The sequence below is a fragment of the Ammodytes marinus genome, assembly GCF_949987685.1.
Source record: "Ammodytes marinus genome assembly, chromosome: 6".
NCBI lineage: Eukaryota > Metazoa > Chordata > Actinopteri > Uranoscopiformes > Ammodytidae > Ammodytes > Ammodytes marinus.
This window is the reverse complement of record NC_137235.1, coordinates 16,147,571-16,172,655: the sequence shown is the minus strand read 5'-3', so window position 1 is coordinate 16,172,655 and position 25,085 is coordinate 16,147,571. Positions and strand designations below refer to the sequence as shown.

At 42.5% G+C, this 25,085-nt stretch overlaps 1 protein-coding gene across 1 annotated transcript in view; it reads right to left on the bottom strand.

Moving 5' to 3' along the window:
- Nucleotides 1–25,085, bottom strand: part of ptprdb (protein tyrosine phosphatase receptor type Db) — a 97,704-nt gene that overhangs the window by 65,915 nt on the left and 6,704 nt on the right. Inside the window, exon 2 of the mRNA XM_080030039.1 lies at nucleotides 5,267–5,416. Coding sequence (XP_079886165.1) covers nucleotides 5,267–5,351 — 85 coding nt within the window. The 5' untranslated portion in view covers nucleotides 5,352–5,416. The remainder of the gene's footprint in view (nucleotides 1–5,266; nucleotides 5,417–25,085) is intronic.

The following is a 25,085-nucleotide window of genomic DNA, read 5'->3' as shown; positions in this document are numbered from 1 at the left end:
TGACTTATGGGAATATTTGTGATGTGTATCCCATATCTGTCACCGTCTACGGAGAGATTTTTGCACTGGAGTCGATGGAACGAGGTTGTCAAGCATTTCAATTTGGCCTTTTATGTTTAAGGTTTAATGACTTTAGACTTTAGACTATATTTAGGATGCACGTGCTGGTACATCGTTACTGGAGCTGAATTTTAATACAATGCAATGAATTATTCCAGAAAATATACCATGAATTATTTAGATAATGTATGTAGGCTATTCCTTACTCAACATCACTGTAGACTTTTTTGCAGTGTCACAGATGATTACTTTTCTCTAACAACGTTAACCCCCCTAAGGGTATAAACAACATAGATTAATAGTATATAAAACTTCCTCAATTATTTTATTTTATTTTTTTGGCATTGGCAATTTGGAAAAACCTTTCCTGGCATTAAGAAAAGTGAATCATCTGCTCATCTTAATTTCAAATAATACCTGTTCTCCATCAGGGTACGGATATTATCTTCGGGTCCCCTCCTGTACGTCTAAAGCTCATTTGTTTAATCCTTACAAAAACATAGTGTAGCCACAACAACTTCTGGCTTTGTGGGGAGGGTTATGTGACAGATTAGGCCAACTGGACAATCAGCGGAATTGACCCAAAAAAACACTAATTGCTGATTTAACAAACACGATAGAACAGTGTTGCAGCTAGGGGGTTTTGTTGCCTTTGGACAGAACCGTCTGTACCGCTCTCATCAAATGAATAGGGCATATTATCTCCCAAAATGTTTTGATATTCCTGTAACGTCTCAAAAATATCTGTAGTTTTGGTCCATGTGTGAAAACCAGTGTAACAATGTAGACCTTTTGGTTATTCTATCATCACTCTCTAGTCCAAAGGAGAAATCCTACAGTGACTGCATCATGGTTGAGGCTGCAGAGAGCAGATGGTGACATGTTGTACTGTGGTTACGGGCGATAACGTCAACCTGGATCTTCTATGCACTTGCATTGTGTCAGGCAAGACCAATCAATCACAGAAAGGAAACACAATCCATCTAAGAAAATAACTGCTTGATTCTGTTTCACACCCTCAACTAATCCCTTGGGGGGCAAAAACCTCTAACCTTTGTGACCCTGCCTCATCTCATGCCAGTGAATCCTGACAGTACCTCATCCATCAGCAGTAAGGAGCCATGAGGCTCGCACAAAACTAGATACTTATCGCAACCTAATCTCTTATCGACTCTAAGCCCTACAACTACAAACAAACTCACAGGGACACATCACATGCATGTGCCACTGATAAACCCCTTCACTGATATGCTTTTCACACATCTTTGATACACATGTAGCGTACCGCATAACAGTGTCATGTGCTCTTAAGAGTAGGGCCAAACATTTTAAGTGATTTTTATGAATATAGACCAAATCATTAATACTAACATTTCTTCAAAGGGCTTTACAATATTAACAGCAAAGTATACCATCTTCTGTGTCCTCAGAAAATATATCATCCTTTAGTTTTATTTAATCAAATGCATAAAAAATGTAAATGAATTGTGAAAAGTGTTTTGAGCAGGTGTGGGGCTTGTAACAAGGTACATGGTCATGTTTCAATTGTCCCTAAATACACTCAAACTTGAGCCCGAACTAAATAACACTGGAATCTATTCACTTATTGGAAACTCTAAATGAGTTGAGTAAAATCGAAACAGAAAAGAAAAGAAAATCGAAATTAAGTTCATGCAAATTCACAAAAGAATTAGCTTGCAATGTGTAATGGAAGAATAGTTGGCTCAGTCTTCACAGCAACTCGGAGCCTTGAACTGACGACCCGAGGGGAACCTGAATGAAATACTTGCACGTAACCAAAGAGGGCTCACGTCTTAGGACCTGGCTCAAGGGCTCCCACAGTAAGCAAAACTAGAGAACTAGTACACTGTGGGTGATTGTGATTGACCCAACCGGTTTTCAGTTCCCAGTCAACCTCGAGGCCACGCAAGTGCTGACAGTGTTTCCTAACGCTGACAGATTAATCAGTCAACACATGAGCAAGTTCACTGTTTCCAATGTTGTACTCAAGTCTTATATGTCATGACTGAAAATGTCTTATTTTTCAGTGATGGCACCTGTGTTTTTTTTTATTAAATATTTTCTTTGTTGAAAAAAAAAATGGGAATGCAGAGCTTTTATGTCACATATATGACTTGATGCAAACTGAAACTAAAGAGTTTCACATTACAAAAGAGCTTCCCTTGGCAGAATCCTAAACTGCTCTTGCTTGGTCTCAAAATGTATACAGTCTGCTTACTAAAGCGCCGGGTGGCAACTCAGCAATGCTTCCCCTACTGTAGCTTCTGAAAGAAAAGGAGCTGTTATTGTTGTTTCGGGTAACAAACAAGGAGTTTTGTTTCAGCTGGAATTTTTCTATTTCATATTGCAGACTGCAAAGGGGAAGGACGACAGCTTGTTAGTTTTGGGCCAAACAAGGGGTCAGCAGCAGAAAGAAGAATCCTGTTGTTGCTTGCATTGTTTCTCGGCCCCCTGATTGACATGCGTTGTGGATGCGGTTTCTCACACAGAGCATCTCACTGCGTACGCACGGAGCAGTGGCCTAGTTTGTGACAGGATCAGGGCATTACTCTTAATCCACCAGATAGATGTCATATGCACGCACGCGCACACAAATCCACTGAGGAACAAAAATGGTGGCGGTGGGAAAAGGGACGGAGACACAGAGGGAGTAAAAGAGGGAGATATGAACACACAAAGCTTATTTGCACCACTTGCATCGTTACACCGGCCCTTGTGAGCAGAATGCACATATGGTGCAGAGTCATGCACTGTTTTTCCCAACTATTCACATGGGAGACTGTTCCGTCTGATTACATCTTAATACCCTCAGTCCACTCCCTGTGTATTTGAGTGTAAGTCGTTAAGCATGAATATGCGTTGACGGTGATTCTAAAAGTTTAATAAAGAAATTACCCTGCTGTCCAGACATAGGAGGAGTGGCTTCTGTTTTGTAAAACCCGACTATGCTTAAGATGTATTCCATTCCATTTGGCGCAGAGTTTGAGTGAAGCTAAGCCCGACTCAAAGCATCATTTCAGAGTCCGTATGATATTTCCAAACGTGCAGACACGAGAGATGAGCACCAAAGATGTCAGCGTTTGCGGCAGCCTCTGTTTGAATTCTCTACATTCAAATCTCTCTGAGTCCCCACTGTTGATATTAAAGGAGGCATTGTATGTCAAACCGAATGAGATACAAAGAGAAGGGAACAGTCTTTTCCCCCCCCCCCCCTCCCTCAAGCCGTCGGTCCCTCCTTTCTCACTGCATTATACAGATGTGTCGACCAGAGTCAGAGCGAGCAAGGAAAAGAGCAGTGGAGAAAGTCACAGCGAAAGAGATGAGGACAGGGGAAAATGAAAAATGTAGACAGAGGAGACAAAGCATGAGTCCTTTCCACCCTTTCTGCGTCCATGCTACTCCCCTAACTGTCATAGTGGAAGTCTGGGAGCGTCATCGTTTTGATGGATGACTGGGCCTTTACCGGCCGACCCTGGAACTTACACAGGGGACAAGAGGGCAGGAGGCTGAAAGGAAAACAAGAGTGGTTTGTGGATGTGTGTGCTTTTACCGGGCTCTCTGTTATGGTGCACTTTTAAAAACACTGCTGGACGGGAATGCCTGGGAAAGCCTATATTTCACACTCATACGCTGGTTGTGAGTATGTGAGTATGTGTGTGTGTGTGTGTGTGTGTGTGTGTGTGTGTGTTACAGGGTGCGCTGCATGTTTTTCGATTCCAACAAAAAGACTGCCCCGTACATGCTGAATGACGTATCGAGTTTGCAAATATTCTTTCTTCTATATTTACCATAACATATTTGCAGCTATGCAAATCAAAATTCTGCAGGCACCATCGTTACTGATGTCTCTGACAGATGTTTAACATGGTGAGCACAACTGAATTCCTTCTCTTTTGCTTCTTTTATTCCCTCTCTGTCTTCATATCATGTATCATCTCAAATCAGGCAATTTGATCACCGATGTTATGAGATTCAAAGCCTCAATAGTAATCATCAACCTGGCAGATTAATTAATTAATAAATAAAAGTGCCTGGCCGAAACACTTCGTTCACAAGCACCCTGCTATCCCAGAAATATTGATAAGTTATCAAGAAATGTGCACTTCTATGGACACACCCAGCGTTACATAGAGTGCACCTTTAAGGAATGTGGTTTCATTTGTTTATTATGTAAAAATCCTGGTTTCAGAAACCCTGGACAGTCTTGTATATCTATAGGTTTTGAGAAAGCTGGGTAATAACAAAATAAACTTTTGCATGTGAACAACTTATACAATTTTTTGATTATCATGACAAAAATGAACACACATAATTGTTTCAGAGATTCTCGTATACTTATCTAAGTGTCAGAAATAACCAGCTTCCGAACAGCTCCAGTTTTCTTAGCCTTACATGATAGTAAACTGATTTTGGACCGTTGTCTAGAGAACAAGCAATTTGAATCAGTCACCTTAGGCACCGGGAAATGTTGATGGAGCTTTTTCATTATTTTCTGACGTTTTGTAGAACGAACGATTAGCCTTGAAAATAAGCGTCAGATTGATCAATAACTGAGGTAATCAGTTGTTGCAGCTGTAATGAAAACCCAGATACGACTAATAACCAGAATACTAATGTGTGTGTAAACCAACTCCTGAAGAAATACATCAGACCAGCCACTATCAGGGATCACACACACACACACACACACACACACACACACACACACACACACACACACACACACACACACACACACACACACACACACACACACACACACACACACACACACACACACACACACACACACACACACACACAGTGGGGGAAATTATCTGATTTGCCATATGTGGTCCGTGTACCCATGCCAAGTAATATTGGGATGGACAAAAACAGCTGGCCTCATATCAAACCTGCTATCCAACACACACTGGTACACGCTCGCACACGGGCAGATAAACACCCACACCCACACACGTACAGTGGGGATGTGATATCAAGAGCGGAGTGTTTTGTAAGAGAATTATCAGGTCATTCTGACCCTGCGTGTGCTTGTATATATACTTATAAACAGCATGCATATTCAAAGGTTCTGCAGTTTGTATATACAATACAGCATATACACAGTATAAATGTATCTCTTTCCCTTGTGGGTGTTTGTGTGTGTCTAGGTGTGGGACTTTAAGTTAGTAAAGCGACTCACAGTCTGCATCGGCGAGGAAGAGGAAGCTGAGGAGGAGCAGGCCTTGATTGGCGCAGTGCATCATGGGATATGTCGACACATGCATGCTGTATCCACCGTGAGCTCACTGCCTCACTGCACAACGGGACGATAGAAACAGGCCCTCACAACCTGGAGAGAGAGAAAGAGAATACAGAGAAAGGCAGTCATTACACTCGTTCCCAGGTCCAAATTAAGAGAGTTTCAGATATCATGTAGTCCGTGCGCACACCCACACCCACACCCAGACACACACACACACCCACCCCCAGTCTTGAAGTGTGCGAGTTCCCCCTAGGCCTTACACTCCTGTTATGCAGCTGCCTCTCCTCGCTTCATTAGGACCATACACTCGTTGCCGGAGGTGTGTTTTGATGCGTGTGTTTTATGTGTGTCATGCACGTGAGACACTTCAGAAAGTAGCTGATGACTTTCAACTCGTGCCAAACATTTAGCATCAGAACATCCAAAGTTGTTTTTTCATTTGATTTTACCCGATGCAAGCAATGGCCTCAATTTTTTCTGCTTTATAGCTTTCAACCTGCTACACAATCTACAAAGCAGTAGGTGCACTTCGAATCTTGCATTTCCTTCCCAAAGGTACAAATGTCAAAATGCGGCGTGATTGCAGGCTGTTGAAAAAGAAGGAATGGCTTTGAGATGAAAGGGGCGGACGGATGGTGTGAGGGGCTTGATGGATGATGGGGAAATTAAAGAGGGAGGAGACCGACTTGTGGTATGTGCCACACAGTGGTGGGTCAACACACAGCTCCCACATCTATATCCCTTCATCCTTACCTCACTCCCTTTCTCAGATTCTCTCTGTATCTCCTGAATGGTTCTTTTCCTCCTTTTAACTCTCTTATCTTCCTCTTCCGTCACAAACCTCCTACTTCCACTTTGGTTTTACAGTTTCTAGTTTCCTAAACATTTTTTTCCCTTGAATCCATTTTACCTTTCTCTTTTACTCTACTTTCCATCACTTTGCATTAATCTCTTTTTTACTCTCCCTCTTTCTCTCTCTCTCTCTCCCTCTGTCCTTCTGTCCGTCTCTTTGCCATCTGCGGCGCCCTTGTCGGAGTGTCTGGCATTACAAGAGACAGGTGTCAGTCTTTGTGTCCAAAGCCTCACCGCTTAAAATCACATGGCACAATGAGACACGGCAGATCACTGCTGCTGTCCATAAACTGACAGTGGTGTCGAGTGAGAGACACCGAGGGGCAAGAGAGAGAGAGGGAGAGAGAGAGGGACAACGTTTACTTGTAGATAGTTGATGTGCATTTCTGCCTGAGGGGCTATAGCTCATGCATATACGTATGTTGATGCCTGTAAGGGCATGCATGTGTGTATCACCACCACTGACTGCCTACGCCTGTGCTGAATTGCTTGCATACTAGCGTGTGTTCATGTGTGTATGCGCGCATTCCTTCAGCTCTAAAAACTGGACAGAGTCATCAGCCGTGGCAGTCTCTTAATCCCCTCCACTCCTGAACAAGCCCTCTGATTAAAAAATACAAGGGGTAGGTAGGGGGGGGGGCAGGGTGTAGAAGAACGCTAGGAACCCAGAGCTCTCAGCCAGTGCAGCAAACAAATAAACCCACGCTGGATTTTCCACTTGGTTTGGTCTGAAACAATTGCTTTGGGATAACCTAGATCTCCCTCTGCACAAATTAAGTCCTCTGCGATGTGATTTACACCACGCCATGTGGGAACTCAGAAATACAGTAAAGGGCGTGTGGTATGCAGGTAACTGAATGTTTGAGCATGAGTTTCATTTTGTTTTTTATTCATTTTATTTCACAGGTAATCTTTGGTTAACTCAAAGTTACGAGCACTGCCACAACCACAAACAACAATAAACTGAAACCTAAATACTAACTCCATTTGAACCTACAAACTGGTAATGCATTGTAGTCCCAACAAAGTATTCATGTACACATTTTAGTTTATCCAACTAAGCCACATTTTCGCTGCAAAATAAATACACATGTGAAAAGTTAGATCATTTATTTTTAAAAAGTCGGTTTTAGTCTGTATGTGTGTGTTCTGTGTGGCCAATAATCACTCCGGCTGATTCAATGTCACTGGAAAAGCCTGCATTATTTAGTATCTCACTTCACAGCATGTAATGTTAATTAAAGAGCTAAGATAACGAAGAGAGAGAGAGAGAGGAAGGGAGAGAGACAGGAGAAAAGAGAGATGAATAAAGGTGTGGGGAGGAGGGAGCTGAAATGAAAGTAGAGGGAACAACGAGATGAAAAGAGACCCAGAATGGAAAGAAGACTAAGTGGAAGATAACCTGAGCCCCCCCCCCCCCCCCCCCCCACACACACACACACACACACACACACACACACACACACACACACACACACACACACACACACACACACACACACACACACACACACACACACACACACACACACACACACACACACACACACACACAGAGCCAGCCAGGTAGTCACCAGATTGTAATCTGGGTGGCTGTTGTTGCTAGTATTACCGAGGGCCTAACAGAAAAGCCTCCCTCGGTGCCGGAGCTGCTGCTTCTACTGCTGGATCACAGTGGGCTCTAAGCCATTCACTTACATTAGTCCCTATCGCTCATTTATACACTGTCTGTCTGGCCGGGCCTGCAGCGATCAGTCACACTTATCTCTTGGATAGCTTCTGACAGAACAAAGACCAACTCAGAGAGTGACACACTAGCTTATGTTTTTTTCACCCAAGCGGTAGGAGGATGCATGGACGAGGAGGGAAGATGAGGAGCTAGGAAGTGGAGCGAATGAGAGAGAGGCAGAAAAGCTGCAAGATAAGATTAAAAAAACATATTGTAACTGATTATGTCATGGTAAGACATAAACCCATTAGCAGTACATATTGTAAAACGTTAATTTTACAATAATAAAAATAATAACACATTATGATGTAGCTATAAGCAGATATAAGGCCATAATTATAATACTTGTATTATTATTATTATTATTATAACTGTGTTTTATTATATTGTCATTAGTCATCTGTTTATATGACATCATGGGAAAATGTAATTACACTAATATTTAACAAAAATTAATTTGAATGTTTTTTAAAAGCTATATACCCATAATGCCGGTTACATCACCAATGATAAACAAGACAGCAGTATCTTTATCATATGTGATTATTGCATTAACCGGCTGTTTATTGGATTAACAGCTGTTTGTTTATTTTTATCCCATTTAGGGTGGGAGGGTCAAGTCATTACGTTATCTGGTAGTTATTAAATTATCAGTTGCCACAGAGCTTAAGAGGAAAACAAATATATATATAACGAGGTAGGGTTCAAATGTTCTGGGATGAGGGAAGCAGGTGTTGAAAACAAATGTAAATAGAGTAAATGGCATCAAAAAATTTAAAGAAAAGAAAAACGAACTGTGGGTGGATGAATGAAGTGAGAGAGAGGAGGGTAGACTACAGTGAAGGCATAGTACAGCTGCAAGAAACGCTGAGAAAGATAGAGACACAGACAAAAGACAAATCCTAAAAAGCAAAGCTTAAGGCGAACCGTGTGGAAAGAGAACCCTGAGGATCCTAATTTCATTTTGATATTCCCAAAGCTGTGCCACCAAATGCAATTAGACATACTCATTAACTTATTCTAGTTGCCCTGTTGAAACATTGGCAGAGCAACAGAAATGTCAATGGAGAGACAATTTGTGTTTGTGTTGCATCATAGCGCTGCATGGAAAACAAGATAAGCTGAGTGGAAGGAACTAAGTTTGTGTCCTCTTGCTATTCCATTAAGGGAAGTGAGTAGTTCAAGACGGGAAAAGTTTTCATAACATCTGACGACGTCTGTTTTTTTGTTTGTTGAGAGATACAGAGCTAACTGATGGAGTTTGTAGTCTGTTAATAAAAACTTGAAACCGACTCAAGCTTTAATCAATCTCCTTGGTGTGAGTCAATGACTTAGTTAGACATCCATTCTTATTCCAACTCAAGAAGACAAACTATAATTGGGTCTTTCAGCCTCTTTGTGTTGTTAGGGAAATGAAAATATGGATCAATAAGCAGGAAAAAAAATAGCATGATTTTACAATTAGTTGTCTCTAGGCAAGATTCGACCGATCAGATTCAACTATTAATTTTTTGTCGCGGACAGCCCTACTACACATTTGTACCTTATGAATGGTGTTCACTTTAAATTAGGGGGATGCAGAAAGGTTAGTAAATTACTTATTGATAATTTACCAATGATTTGTTAATGAGCATTTCATGATTTACTAAAAGTATTATAGATGACCTACAACACATTTGTGATATGTTAACATAGTACTTATTAATCATCAACAAATATATATTACTGTTTTGTAAATGTAGATGATCATTATCTAATGACTTACTGTGTATATTACTTATGAATCACCTATAAATGAACATTATTATAAAGTGTTACCAAAATAAGATTAGCAAAAATTTCCAACAAAATATAACAGTCCTTCTCATAGCACAAAAACACAACGTAGCTTGAAATGGCTTGAAGAGGGAGTGGTTGTTACTTGTTTGATGTATGAATGCTGGTCGTGTGTGTAGTAAGTCACATACAAATACTGTACATTCAAGCACATACACTCATGCACACCAGTGATCTGTCATCTTTCCCCCGCCGCACACAAATAGACTCCACAAGTTACCCCTGAGCGTATTTTTCGACAGAAACGTTGATCTTTCTATAAAGGCTCACAACTCAATGTCAGTGTCTGCGGGTATGGTAACATGCTGTGACAGAGATTTTAATTGCCATCTTCATAGGGTGACTCAATTACTCGGAGCTTCCTAGTGCAACCCACTGTACGTATGTGATGTACTCCAAGTATGTGTGTGTGTGTGTGTGTGTTAGGATGAGATAGAGACATAAACACCCTAGAGAGAAAGAACGCTCCAGGAAACCACCTCTTTAATTTTTGTAGGTTGGGGGGGCCCCCTCAAAAAAAGTTTTTTAGTTTGTGTGTTTGATATTAACATCATATTATGCAAATGTGAGTTATCATACAAAAAAAGGAATAACATTTTTTGGTCAAGAATAATTAATAGCCTAAAAATGTAATCAGTTCATCTGGGAGGTAATCCGAAATTACCTGATCATGTCACATTCACATCCATGCACAGTGTGTATTGAGTTTATTTAAAAACAATTGGAATGCACTGTGTATAGTCTATAGCCTATTTCAGCCTCATCTGTGGAAAAAAAGATACAGTAGCTGGACAACAGAGTTCTTCTGCTTCGTTCCTCTCACTGCATTTAAATGCATTCATTATATTACAGAGAAATATATCCCGTAAAAGAAAAAGAGCAACCCAGAGGACCCTCCATAATATTGTATTTTATATTAATATTTTTATGGAAAATACATGTGTCCTTCTTCTAATTCATCTGACCCAGTGTCTCCAAATTATTTGTTCACACACAATTTCTCAGATTTAGCCTCTTAATTTTCCTCTCAAAGTGCACGAGATTCATGCATTTCATTTTAGAAAAGTTAAAAAAATCTCCCGGGGGGAGGGGGGCATACCCCCGGACCCCACTAGGAGGGTCTGAATCTCGGCTGTCTAATATTTTTGCACAGCTGCACAGTGGAGGCACGAGCGGAAAACACTGGATGTGTGAATGATATTTAACAAAGATCTATAGTTTCAGCAGCGCTAACATTGGAGAGGGGCCCCCTAACCATATTTCGCTTAGGGCCCCCTGAAGGCTTGGGCCGGCTCTGACTGTAGTACACAAACACCTCCGAACGACCCTCGTACACATTCCCCTACTACAAGCAGCTCGTACTGTGAGACCTGACTTACTAAGCTGGGGAAAAAGTGTTGATTTGCAAGTTCTGTTTGTTTAATCCTGGAGCAATAAAAAAGCCATACACTTGATTTTTGAAATATATTATTTGCCAGTATGCACTGGGGGGACTTGTTCAAATGTTCAAAGGGACACGTTGAAAGGAAAACAACGTCCAAAGTTCAGGAGCATAACGTGTGTGTGCTTGTGAAGACTTGTCCCTCCACTTGGAATTTCCCTTAAAGACTTAACATAGCACTGATCAATGCCATCCTTTCCCTGGTTAGCCAGCTCTCGTTTCTCCCAAAAACATTATGGATAAAGGCAAAGTAGTAGTAGTTTATATGGAAGGGATTTTGTAAAGGAGAATGCACTCCTATATATCATTTGCTGGATAAGACCCTAGTGATCCCTTTTACTCCCTTATAGAGCTGTGAGGACAAATGACCAGTAGTTTTCACCGGGCGATGGAACCCCAAAAAAGTCGGAGAAGTCATTTGAGTCGGGCTTTCAAGACACTGGCAGAAACAAGAAATCAATAAGACAAACGGAGAGGAGAGGAAGGGGAAATGTGATTGATTGAGATGAGGATTTGGGCTGTCTGGCTGTACTCAACTTATCACTTCCTCTGGTACGTCAAACACTCTGTCCTCCCTCCCTTCCCCTTTGTCCTTTCTACCTTTATTTATTCCTCCCTTCAGTCTGTCTCCTTCTCTAACTTCCCCCTTTTTTCTTCTTCCTCTATCCTCTCACCGACCCATTTCTCTGACTTTCTATTTCGCCGTCTTTCTCCCTAGCTCCAAACGCCCAAACAAACAATCTATTCTCTTTTGGACGCTCTCACCCTTCCGCTGTGTGAGTCTTGATCTCACCAATATTTTATTTCTTTTCTAAAATAGAACGTCAATCCAATATCCTATTCCCTTTTTTCAAAAATAGAAATTTCACCTTTTTTTTTTCTCTTTTTTACGGAATAGCCAAGGACCAGCCCTTTAGAGTTCAGCTGTCATTTCCCTCAAGGTAAATTCTCCTTCTCTCTGTTTCTATGCCCTTGAAGTCTGAATAAAAGCTTTTCAGCTGGTCTTCCCAAAAAAAAGGAAGGCTAGTTCTTTTCCCCTTATGATGAAAATGGCCTGGTCCTAACAAATGAAGGATGAAATTCTACATTGCTAAGACATTGCTGAATAATGGGCGGACCTTGAAAACGGCAGAATTGGTGTGCCTGCCAGTGACTGGATGGATGATTGAGGAGATGGTAAACACTGTTATTGTTGACGCAACAGATGAGGACAACCCAAAGACAAGGCGCTTGCATCAATTTATTACAACAGCAGCTACAGATGATAAATGCTCCGTTTCTTTTCTTGTCCTCGCCTTACCCAAGACAAAAGCACACATCCCACCAGCTTCAGAGACTTCCTGTGGACTGTTGCCTTGAGGCAGGCAATTTGATCCCATCAATGGATGTCAGAGCAGTGAGCCATAGTGCCTACTGTCTACGCACTCCGATTGTCACAAAAAGCGAAACATCCCTCCCACTACTGCTTTCCACCTGTCGCCATTCATTTCACCTCAGTGACTGACGCTCTCTGTAGCTGAAATGTCCCGAACACCTGGACCTGTTTAACGTCTCCATTAGCAGAAAGGATTTCATCACCGCTGAGCCAGTGGGTGGTTCCGCATTTCCCATTCTGGATGATAAAGTGTCCCAAATGACGGAGCCCAAGTGCGGGATGGCAAAAAAAAAAAACAGTGAAAAGTGTGCAGTAAGCAGAGTGCAGAATGTGGCCAATCGAAAGGTTAAGCCAGCTGTGACTAACAGGCCCACACTGGGCCTCTATTGGACCATCTCTGGCAGCCATCCATGATATTGATAGAGAGAGAGAGAGAGAGAGAGAGAGAGAGAGAGAGAGAGAGAGAGAGAGAGAGAGAGAGAGAGAGAGAGAGGCAGACAGAGAGGAGTGAAGTTGAGTGGATTAGCAAGAGGTGGGGGGGATGACAACATGTAATTACCTATTTACCCAGCCTTTAGTGGAAACCTCATCGAAGGCTAATTGAGCGGTGCATTAGTGAGAGGGTCGTAAAGATAGCAGCAGGACTGCAGAGGAAGGGATGAAGGGAGGAGGGGATTGGAAGATGAGAGATGAGATCCAGCAGAGAGGCGAGAAGGTTAAAGAGAGAGGGAGATGGAGACGGAAAGTAGAACAGTAAAGAATTGATGGACGACAGGAAGCGAAGGAGAAGGACAGAGAGAGGATGTCAAGTAATGTGGTCAAAGTTGGCGGTGATTCTTAGTCTGCCATGGTGTAACTGGAGCTCGGGTGTGAACTATTTTAAGTAAGGCAGTAATACCACCATGGAAAATACCCATGTTGATCCGATTTTACTAAGAGGTAAATAAGCATCAGCGGTATAATGCAAAGCATGAGAAGTACATTGTAGGGCGGAAACAATTAGTTGCTGAGTGGATTTATATCAACAAAATTGGAAAGTATACTGATGATCAATCAGTCAAAAAATCAACTGATCCACAAACACAACATTGTCACATATGCTGGTTACAGTTACCTGTCTTACATTGCAATGCATTAAAATAAACTGTATATAGTGGGGTATTGGTCGGACCAAAAATACGAGTTCCTACAAATCGCACTTATGGACAGTGCTTGAGTGAAATCTACTTCTATCAGGAGAGACTTATAAAAGTCAAGTCAGTTTTATTTATATATTGGCAAATCAGTGGAGAAAGTATCTCATGCACTTTTCATCTAGCCCGTAGGCTACTCTTTTTTTTATAGAGACTTAAATGGGAAGAGACCTCGAACAGAACCTGGCTCTACTAAGTCGGTGGCTATTTGCCTTGTTCGTTCGGTTGGCAGTTAGTCCCCATTGCATATAGGCAAGGCAAGGCAAGTTTATTTACTGTATATAGCACAATTCAGACAGAAGGCCATTCAGAGTGCTTTACAGGGGCATAAAATAAGTCAAGATTAGACATTAATAATTACATTTAAGAAATAGTAAAAACAAAGAAAATACATCAAGATTCATGTTGGCTGATCACATCCGTGTCTGTTCGGACTGAAGTCTCTGTCGCCAAATTTGTGTTGATGAGAGTTGTCAATTAAATACCAGTTGACACAATATTAGTAATAGCTGTGTCCCACCCAGACACTTAACTCTTTTTGTGTCTCAGAGACTTAAATAGTGTAATCTATTTTATTTTTTGTCCCAGACACATAGTCATCTTGAATAGAGTTATGAAGCCATGTTTGTGTTGAAAAGGTGAAGTGAAGTCCTGAAAGATGTGAATGGATGCAGTGGTGCTGGGCTGTTGATGATGTTGATGATGTGAAATGGATATGGTGAATGGGGTGGAGAGCAGAATGACGACTGACGGCAGAGGGAGGATCGCTTCAAAATTTTGGCAGCAACACGATAATTGTGGCACAGAGGTCACGGCAAGTGTGATAGCCTGACAGAAACGCCCATAGACAACACAGGGGAAACCAGGGTGGGAGAAAAAAAAACCCATGAACAACTGGGGGAGAGAAAAAATGTAATTTGACTTCCCGACTGAACATTCCATAGGCTTCACTTACTTCATACATCTGATATTGACGTGTGTGTGTATGTGTGTGTGTGTGTGCTTGTGTTTTTTATTGTGGCCATGATACGCCCTGCCTCTAGCGGCATACACTGTACAGTAGGGAGCCTTTAGTGCTGGAGGGGAAAGTGGCACATCGGAGGCAGTCATCTCTGTAATGTGTTTTAGCGCATGGATGGATGGGGGGAAGGCTAGATCTATGGATGGATGAGCCTGCAGTACGGTTGCGGTGTGTGACTGCTGGAGCCCTGTCACATGCAACACATGTAGGGCTGCACACACATCAGGATGGAAATATTCGCTTAGACAAACACACACACACACGCACGCACACACATAGCGCACACACATAGCGCACACACACTGACCACACACACCTTCTGAGCTAGCTGGCTGGGTGACCTCCACAAGCAGGTGGCATACAGCAGTAATAATTTACAGGCCTTGAGCGACTCTCACAGCAAATAAAATATGGATTTCCCTCCACACCAGAAGCGGGCTAACCCTTAAATAACTGGACCTTTTATCCACACTTTGCCCCAGTTACAACCCATCTCTTCTGTTATATACAATCTAAACTGGCTGATCAGGTTGTGCTTCTCCAGTGCGGATGAGACGACTGCACACACACACACACACACACACACACACACACACACACACACACACACACACACACACACACACACACACACACACACACACACACACACACACACACACACACACACACACACACACACACACACACACACACACACACACACACACACACACACACACACACACACACACACACACACACACAATGCCCTGCAAAGGCTGAGTGGACCTCCTGTTTTTTCTTTGAGAGGAGGAGGAGGAAAACGAGGAGGCGTAATATGCCCTGTGCATTCACTGAATTCCACCGTGCATCACGAGTCAAGATGTGGCCTTCCTTTAGTGAAAGAAAACCACTCTCCTCTCAGGTGAGCACTATAGTGACTTATAAAGAGGAGCTCAACGAAGGCATGGAGGAAGCCACACTTCCTCCATGCCTACCCTATAAGGCGATTTCACAATTTCAAAGCAAATTCTCATCACTTATTTTCATCTATTTAAATAGATGCCGAAGTGAAACCCATGGGAAGGTCATTAAATCTAGTGATATTTGCAGAGGTTAAAAACATTTTTGAGGGTCTCAGAAACATGTACAAAGAGAATTCGACCATTCGACTAATGCGTAAAGAACAATAACTACGCACTGAAGGTCAATGGGGAGGCCATGGACAATTGAGTCCAAAAATACATTTCTTGATCAATCTTCTCCAATTTCATGTTACAACGATGGGGAGAGAAGGATGGGGTTACAAAACCTTTTTCCTCAGATTGATTTTTGGCCAGCAGAGGAGTGGGAGTACATGACTCAAAATAACATGCAGGGAAATGTAAAGATGTGAATGACGCTATAAATTGATTTTTAAGTGGCCAAGCATGGCAACACACTGCAGAATCCATGCCAACCCTATAATCATCCATAACTTTTATAATTTGCAACGCAACATGTGCCTGGAAGTAGATTATATCTTAATCATGGTGCTGTTCATTTAAAGTTGGGGAGAAATACAGCTAGATGCAGTTTTCTTCCATAGTTAAGCACAAGTGCTTGACTAGATGTCTATATGAGCGGGTGCTAAATACATGCTACATAAATAGATGCTATTACATGCTACGTTGACAAAATATATGGGCATTGAGCTGGTACACACACTTAAAACATTGCATACAGTCACATGCATGTCACATATGCCAATTAATCTTGGCAATCTTTTCTACAGGAATATGTGAGCATTAGCATAGCTGTTTATGTTGCTGGGTGTACGGCGTACACAAAACCTCATGTTTTCCATTGGCAGTTACTTTACATGGATATAAGTTGTGAGCTTAGAAGGATGGAGGACTGACAACTTGAGAGAAGAGAGGCAGAAAAGAGACAGAAGGAAAGAGAGGATTCCTCCAAGTTTAAAAGAAAGACAGGAGAGAGAGAGAGACACACACACACACACACACACACACACACACACACACACACAGAGCAAAACCCACATCCCCTCTGGCTCAGTAATTAAGACTGGGGACAATAAATATGTAATGGGGGCTTTTTCCACCAAGTGCGGCTGCCTCTCTTTCTTGGGAGATGGGACCGCAGGGAGACAGGCCCAGGAAGAACGACTAAGTACACTGGCCATTAAAAATGGATGCAAGGAACACCGGCCCTAACTGGCCCCGTCGACCAACCACCCATAATGTTGTGATGGGAGTTGCCTTGGTTACAGGGCTCCCAAATGGTCCTTGGTTGTCAGGGTGAATCAAATCAGACATCTGAGCAACCGGGGCCAGCGCTTTCGCCCTTCCTAGGCTATAGCTTCCACTGGGGGCACCACCACACCTCAATGATGTCATTGAGGGAGGAAGTTTGGACCTGCAGTGTGTGGTTTTTATGTGTGCGCGGTTAGAATCGTGAGTGTGTAAAAAATAAAGAGAGCGAGGGGCACGGAAGGAGGGAGGGAGCAAGAAAGTCTAGCAGAAGAGATGGAGAACTGGCATGATTTTCCAAAAGAAAACAACCTAAAAACGTGCAGATTACTCCTATCAGTGCTCCATCTGTCTCAAGTGAATCCAGCACTTTATATAACAGCAGGGTTGCTTATAAGAGTTCCATGAGCAAAACACATTAAAATCTCAATGCTTATTGTTTTCAAAAATGTGACATATCCTACATAGATCTACCAGTGAAGCATGTTACTTAGAAACTGTTAAAATACTTTTTAGAGTACCCAGAGAGAGAGAGAGAAGAGAGAGAGAGAGAGAGAGAGAGAGAGAGAGAGAGAGAGAGAGAGAGAGAGAGAGAGCAGTGCATGAAGAAGTACTTGACTTCAAGAAAAAGGAAATTCACTTATTGTTTTTTCTGGCAGAGAGGTAGATGAGAAGATTGCTACCACTCACATATCTGTCCATTAAATACAAGGCTACGGCCTGCGTTCTTTAGCTTAGCATAAAATAAGACTGGAAACTGGGAGAAAAAGCTGCTCACATTGCTTGTGTGTTCTCCCTTGAGAATTTATATTTGTATTCATTGGTTTATTATTGCAGTAATTTGTTGGGATTCCATTAGTATCAAAAACCAAATACACTATTCACCAAGGAAAAGGAACCCTTCAACTTTCATAGATAGCTGGCTGCTCAGCTGCAACACATTAAACAGTATATACCCTAAACGTACCCGCAAATATCACTTCAGTCCGTTAAAATGCCGGTGTGGTCCTTGCTCTTCTATACCAGTGTTTACAACACACTGCCAGAGCCTGGAAGCTACTGCATGAGATTGTTTACTTTCTTTCCCCCACTGCACACCAGTACCGGGGCTCAGCCCGCCAGCTGCTGTCAATCAAACAGAGAAACCATCTTGCCCCTCCAGGCAGATGAGACGAAGAGGGAGCATACTGCTTGTATGCTCTTAGTATGAAACTATAAACAATTCTATAAAAAACATGTTAACATAATTATTAGCTGAACGAGTGAACTAACTGAGTTAACCAATTTTACTTGGTTTACAAAGTAATTCCCTTTGAATTGTAATAATGGTAAGCATAAACCATACATACTGTATTCAAGTACAAGTACGTCAAAATGTTATACTACCGACATGCAGTACATGGGTTAAGGTGCTTTGTTACTTTACAGCATGTAATTGCGAGATGAGGAAATGAACTCGAGCAAGAGCCGGAGAGACAGAATACTGTATGACATGTGATGCAGTGCATGCATTCAGTTTGGACAACATGTGCATGTGTTTCCCTCTGTGTGTGTGTGTGTGTCTGTGTGTGTGTGTGTGTGTGTGTGTGTGTGTGTGTGTGTGTGTGTTTGATCTCACAAAGAAGAGAAGCCCTGTACTGTGCTGTATAGGTTGTAATGGCTAGCGACAGCAACGCAGAGCTTGCCTTACAGTAGATACCACTGGAAGCCCTAGAGAGAATATTAAGGGGGCGAGGGGGTATACCATGGGGAGCTTTCCTTTCCAAACACACACACACACACACACACACACACGTATGTGACAAGCAGTGCACATCAACATGCAGAAGATCCATGTTCTTAGTCATCACAGCGAAACAAACGCTATTTCTATGATGATGAAGACTGACAGTAATGTTGCATGGTATCTCTCTGTTCTTGTTTGATTAATGGACTCACCACACACACACACACACACACACACACACACACACACACACACACACACACACACACACACGCACACACACACACACACACACACACACACACACACACACACACACACACACGCTGCTGCCTATCAAAGCATGTCCTCGTTTCTGTGTGTGTCACTGATGGCCCTAATGACGTCATCAATCATAACACCGGGGCAGTGGAAGGGATTAAGGAGTCAGGGGTCAGGGAGAAAGCCTAAAGGCTAAATGAGACAGACACTAAAACACTGCATGTACTACTGTAAACACTCCCTGCTGTACAAACTATTGCCACAGAAGGTCAAACAGCAGCTCCATTGCTTTGACTGCTCGAGCCCTGCATCACTTGAGGAATTGATTTCAGGGTTATGTTAAGAAAAAAAAGGGCTTACGTATTGAATTTGCATCCAGTAAAGATAAAGTGCTGAATCCGAAGATATAATATGATACTTGGACATTGGGCGCCCGCTCAGTGCCAGTGCTTTCATTCAGGGGGAGAGATGAAAAAAGAGGAAAAAAACTTCATAACACACAGCAGCTGCATCCAGATATTTTGGAATGCTGTACCCCGAAGGCAAAAAAACAGTCAGGTGTTTGATGTGCTGTTGCTCATGGCCATATATGTCCAAAAAAAATACCAATGCCTGCGGAACTGTTTCTAAAAGCCATAGAAAAATGCAGGAGACTGAAATGTGCTTGAGTGCAAACAATTCAAAGCCTCTTAAAGCATGGGCCATCATATCGATGTAATCTGTCACATGCACAAGATTAGCAGCAGACCTTCAAACAGAGGCAGATATGAAAAATGCCTCTTATATAACACAAGGAAAAAGAAAAAGTAAAAAAAGAAGAAGTACATACTCAATAATCAAAGGAACATAATGATCAAATCTGTCACTTCCTCTAAAGTCTGATAGGGCCCATCCATCAGCACATGTGAAAGTGATCTATCAAAGAGCAGCGGCAGGTTATGGCCGCGTGCTGATGGATAGGGGCTGTGGAAGGAGAGGATGATTGAGTCGCCCTTGTCTGTGTTATGAAAAGGAGAGAGGGGAGGAGAGGAGAGAGGGATGGGGGTGGGGTGCAACCAGACCAAAATGTGTTCTGAACAGACTTGTTTGTCACGCTTTGTCATCGAGGGATCATCGAGGGACATCAAGGCAGTAAACAGCCCGTGTGTATGTGCACACACACAAACAGTACGGAAGGCCTGCGTGTGGGAGAGGCAGTGTGTGTGTAATGAGCGTGCATGTGCATTTTATCGTCACATTGAATGCTCACTATAGGAAATAAATATTGCTTATAAGAAAAATTAAACACTCTGTCTAATATGAAGATGTGTGTGTTTGTACCGTATGTATGTAATATGTATGCGCATGAGCTCCCATGATTCAGACGTGGGTATGTGTTGTGGAATTCAAAGCATTTGACCCCAATCTGTGTGTCTGCATTATTTATAGTCCCATGCCAGCTTCCCCTTTGTTTGTTTTTTTGCCAAGCTCATCTGAGGAATCGAAGTGTGGGGGGAAAAAAATAGAAAAAAAGGTGGAGAGATGACAAAATGCGAAATACGGAGGAGGATTCCAGAAATGAGCATTTTCCTTGAGTAGCTGTTTTCCCGTGCTCTCTCTATGGGTAAACATAACAAATCACATCAAAAGTATTACAGCTAATTGATCACTCTGGACCTTCCTATAGTTTTCCCAAAGGACTTTTAAAAGTTTGTAATACTGTATGTAGTAAGCTAGTGCAGCAGCAGACGGACTGCTGAGCCGGATTTCATGGGGAGAGCATGTCCTCGCACACTGCACCACTGACTGTACAGACCAATAAATGTACTTTACAGTCCCTTTCCCTCTTTATATCTGGGGTGCACACACACACACACACACACACACACACACACACACACACACACACACACACACACACACACACACACACACACACACATCACAGTCCTCTACTTGGGGCCTATGGTGGCAGGGCAACAGTGTGTATCCTCAGGGACCTGCTGGGCCAAATCAATGGCAGCCAGCAGCCTTCCACAATGAGCGCCACCATTTTACTGGCCGCCACCCAGCGCAGCAGAGAAGCGTCTAAATAGTCTATGGAGGAGAGCAGAGAGGCACGGCTAGGCTGCTTACAATGAGCACACGCCACAACAGGAGAAAAATATCGCTGTGTTGCAGTGTGTGATTGTGTGTGTGTGTGTGTGTGTGTACACTGGGCAGCCAATTTGTCGAGCAAGCTTAATGTGTGCTGCTTGTGTGGTTGTGTATACTTTTGTGTGCACAGCGCGTGAGTTGGTTGGGCAGTCCTCCATTCGGGGTAAGGAAGCTTATCATAAACTAGCCTGGCTTGTTGTGCATTTGCGTGTGAGAGAGAGATAGAAGTGTTTGTGGCCCGTGTGATCCGAAGCCAGTATACGGCGGTTGACTGTTTCGCTGAATTCCAATCAGGGAGTGATGTAGCTTTTGCAATTCTCATTCGGCTGATTGTTCTCTTTCATATGGTCTAGAAGGCGGCATGCATATGTAAAGCTTGCCTGCAAATATATATATATAAAAAAAAGAAAAGAAAATCTCCCTCATCCACTCCAACACACACAAGCACAAATACATTATCTGTCATTAGGTCTCTCTTTCCCACACACGGTGCTGGCATGGCAGACTTGTTTCTAATCGGTGAATCATCATATCAGCCAAGAAATGTCAGATTACGTTATAATCTTGCGTTTTAGTGCCTTTAACTCTGCAAACATATATGTGTGTGTGTTTTGACACAGGGCCTATTATGTCTGCCTTTCTGCAAAATGAGAGAGAACACAGATGCCTGCACACACACGCGGGCACACACACACACACACACACACACACACACACACACACACACACACACACACACACACACACACACACACACACACACACACACACACACACACACACACACACACACACACACACACACACACACACACACACGCAAACAACCCCCCTTTTGCACATTAGACATCCACACGTACACCGCGGAGCACTGACAGTTTTGGGGTCAGGAGGTGCCCGAGCTGTGCAGAAGGAAGAGGATCAATCTGTGCGCTGACTGAATCCTGAACCTGACTGAAGTGCTACTGTGTCACTCGCTCAGAAAACATCTTAAAAAAACGCTGCAATAAAAACTGAGGAGCCAATTAAACAAATATAATGAACTTATTTGATGACCAAAAGCAGCTTAAAAGGCTCTCTCTGTGTCTCCTAAAAGCACAAATGCGTTATAATACATTCATTAAAATGTTCTTCTGTTTGGGGGGTTTTGAACAGCGAACACAAAAGAGCTGGAGCCGACGTAGAGGAATTTTGTTTCATGCCTTTCTAAACCGAACTTCATTTTTTAATCTCTGCAGCACACATCCTCTTTTCTCTGTTTATGTGTTATGGTTTGCTACTTAGTATTTCCTCATCCTTTTTTTTCTTAGAAACAATCTGCTCAAGACTTGCATTAATGAATTTCAATGAAGGAAGACACAGAAAAACACACACACTATCCACACACACACACACACACACACACACACACACACACACACACACACACACACACATACACACACTGTTAAGCCATACACTGGATACCTTGGTAAGAGGTTTAAAGACGGCTCCATTGAAAAGTACTCGGCAGTTTATTGACTTTCAAGCCGAGACAGGAGCAGAGCCCTGTCTGTAACTCTAGAAGACAACCTTGTTATTTTCAATAAACCTATTACATGAGCTTCTTAGGAAAGGCACGGGGGAGGCCAGCAGTTGTTTAGGTGTCTCTTTTGCTTTTTGCCGGGAGATTCAGAGGATGCGCATGGGGGAAGATGATGCCAATCTTTACACCAGGGGATATATTAAATGACCAGTCTAATTTAATATTGCACTATTGAGAGACCTGCTAAGGCACTTCCTGTGTCTATAGGCCGTCCAGGAATGGAGCAGTTGGGCGATTTGCTGTGTAAGGGGTTTGCGGGATACATTAGAGAGGAAAGAGAGTGATTTAAGGGCGCATGTTTACCAGACAAAGGATGGGCACAGTATCATTACGCAAAAATGGTAGGTTCTATCAAATGCATTGGTATGTCCTGTGATTAGGGCTGGCCCGAATTATTCGAACATCCGAGTATTCTTTTGTCAAATTAGTATTCGGAGCTCAATTCAGTATTCGGAATATTCTTTTTTCTTTTTGCAAAAGTAGCTGACACTGCAACATATTTTGTCAGCAAATAATATTTAGATGCACAAGTTATACAACATTTGTAAAATACAAATTAGACGTTCATTTAAAATATATTATCGAATTATTGACCAAGTTGGCCGCTGACCTTTCAAAGCGCAACCGGTGATATCAGCTGTAGGCTACGTGATGTTACCAGAGCTAGGCAAACTAAAAGCGGCACCATGTGCAGTAGGGAGAGACAGATGGAGGAAGAATAGATTATGTATTCCTCTTAACTCTATACTAGCCTGGCTCTGCCCGCCTACCTACTTGCGCTCAAATTTCATTTTCCCTTCAGTAGTCAGTCCGGGGCTGCGGTGTATTCCTAGGTTCCTGCTCGAACAAATTTCTACCGGTCCGATCAGCAAACAGAGGGAGTGGCTGAGAACGATGAGGTTGAGGTTGTGCGCCAGTTTCAGTTGTAGTCACAGGAAGACAATGGATAAGGATACGAGAGAAGCTATTCAGTCTGTTGTGGCAACGCTGCCGAATATCCATAAATTAAAGCCGGAGCAGAACAAGCTTTGCTGAGTTTTGTTGGTTTCCGGCCGGTCCCGGCGCAAGACATACGTCACGACCAAACGCTATGCGATTGGTTATGGCAGATCCAGAATGGCACTGGGCAGATTAAATAATTTTAAACCTCAACAGACACCCGCCTCCAAGTGAGTGAACGTTTGTCAATTGAGCAGGTCCAGACCTTCTGTACAAATTAAATGAAGTACGATGGCCTGGTAGAACCAGGCTAACTCTATACCACAACATAAGCGCGATTTTGGAAGGAAAAGTAAAGCTTGGCGTAATGCTAACGTTAGCATAGCTTAGCTGTTTGTGTAGGCTACGTTCGCTATGCAGCACTGCTATTGCCCATCATCAACAGTGACTTGCTTGCATCATAGGAATACGCGGTCAATAATGGATATAATATGGACAAAAAGACTATCAATATTGGATCTTTGTATGGATTTATAAATCCCCGAAAAGATGCATGTTACGGGATGAATTGAAAAGCTCCTGTAAGGGGTTAGGATGGCACAGAGGACAGCTGATTTGGAACGGAACAACAGCTGTTCGCTTCCACGGGGAAAAAGTAAGGAACTCCGACTCGAAAGTTATTAAAGCATCAAAAAACTAGGCAGCTTGCTGTCTCGGATCACACACTCGGTTTCAGTGAGTACATTAGGTATACTCGCTTGGAAAAACCAACGAGTATTCGAAGCCTGTAAAATGGTATTCGGGCCAGCCCTACCTGTGATATTAGAGTTACTAATATTTTATTATTCTACTCACTGGTTATGCGTTCCAATACCCATACTTTCTGCTATTTAGTATGGTATAAAAAAAAGATTTAGGATGTCCCAATGTTTTTGGTTAGATTTAGTATGCTTAAAAATAACCTCTACTACATCCAGCTGAGATATTTAGTGTTGAAAACAGCATGCCTTTTGGACAATTCTGAAGTGACACCACATCGACAAAGCCTCCGTATGAAAACAACTGGGGATGCGACGGATATAAAAGCAAGAGGCAAGATCATGGCGCAATGTTATGGTGAAATAAAGTAAAATGACGTCCCAATTGTATGCTTACTGCATGCCGACTAGATTTTATGGTCGTATATAGAATGAAAAAGGGAAGAGTATGCGATTTGGAGCGCAGGGCTAATCTAATCACATTACGACAACCAAGTTCCCAAGAATGCACAAGTTTACAGCAACACATGTGCCAGACAAGATGAATGCGTGCAGACATGCTCTATAAGTGAAACGTCCATCCAAACTATGGTTGCCATTCAAATAAACACTTCGCTGGCACATAATTACATAAATGAAACACGTACACTAAATCCACCAGGTATGGCAG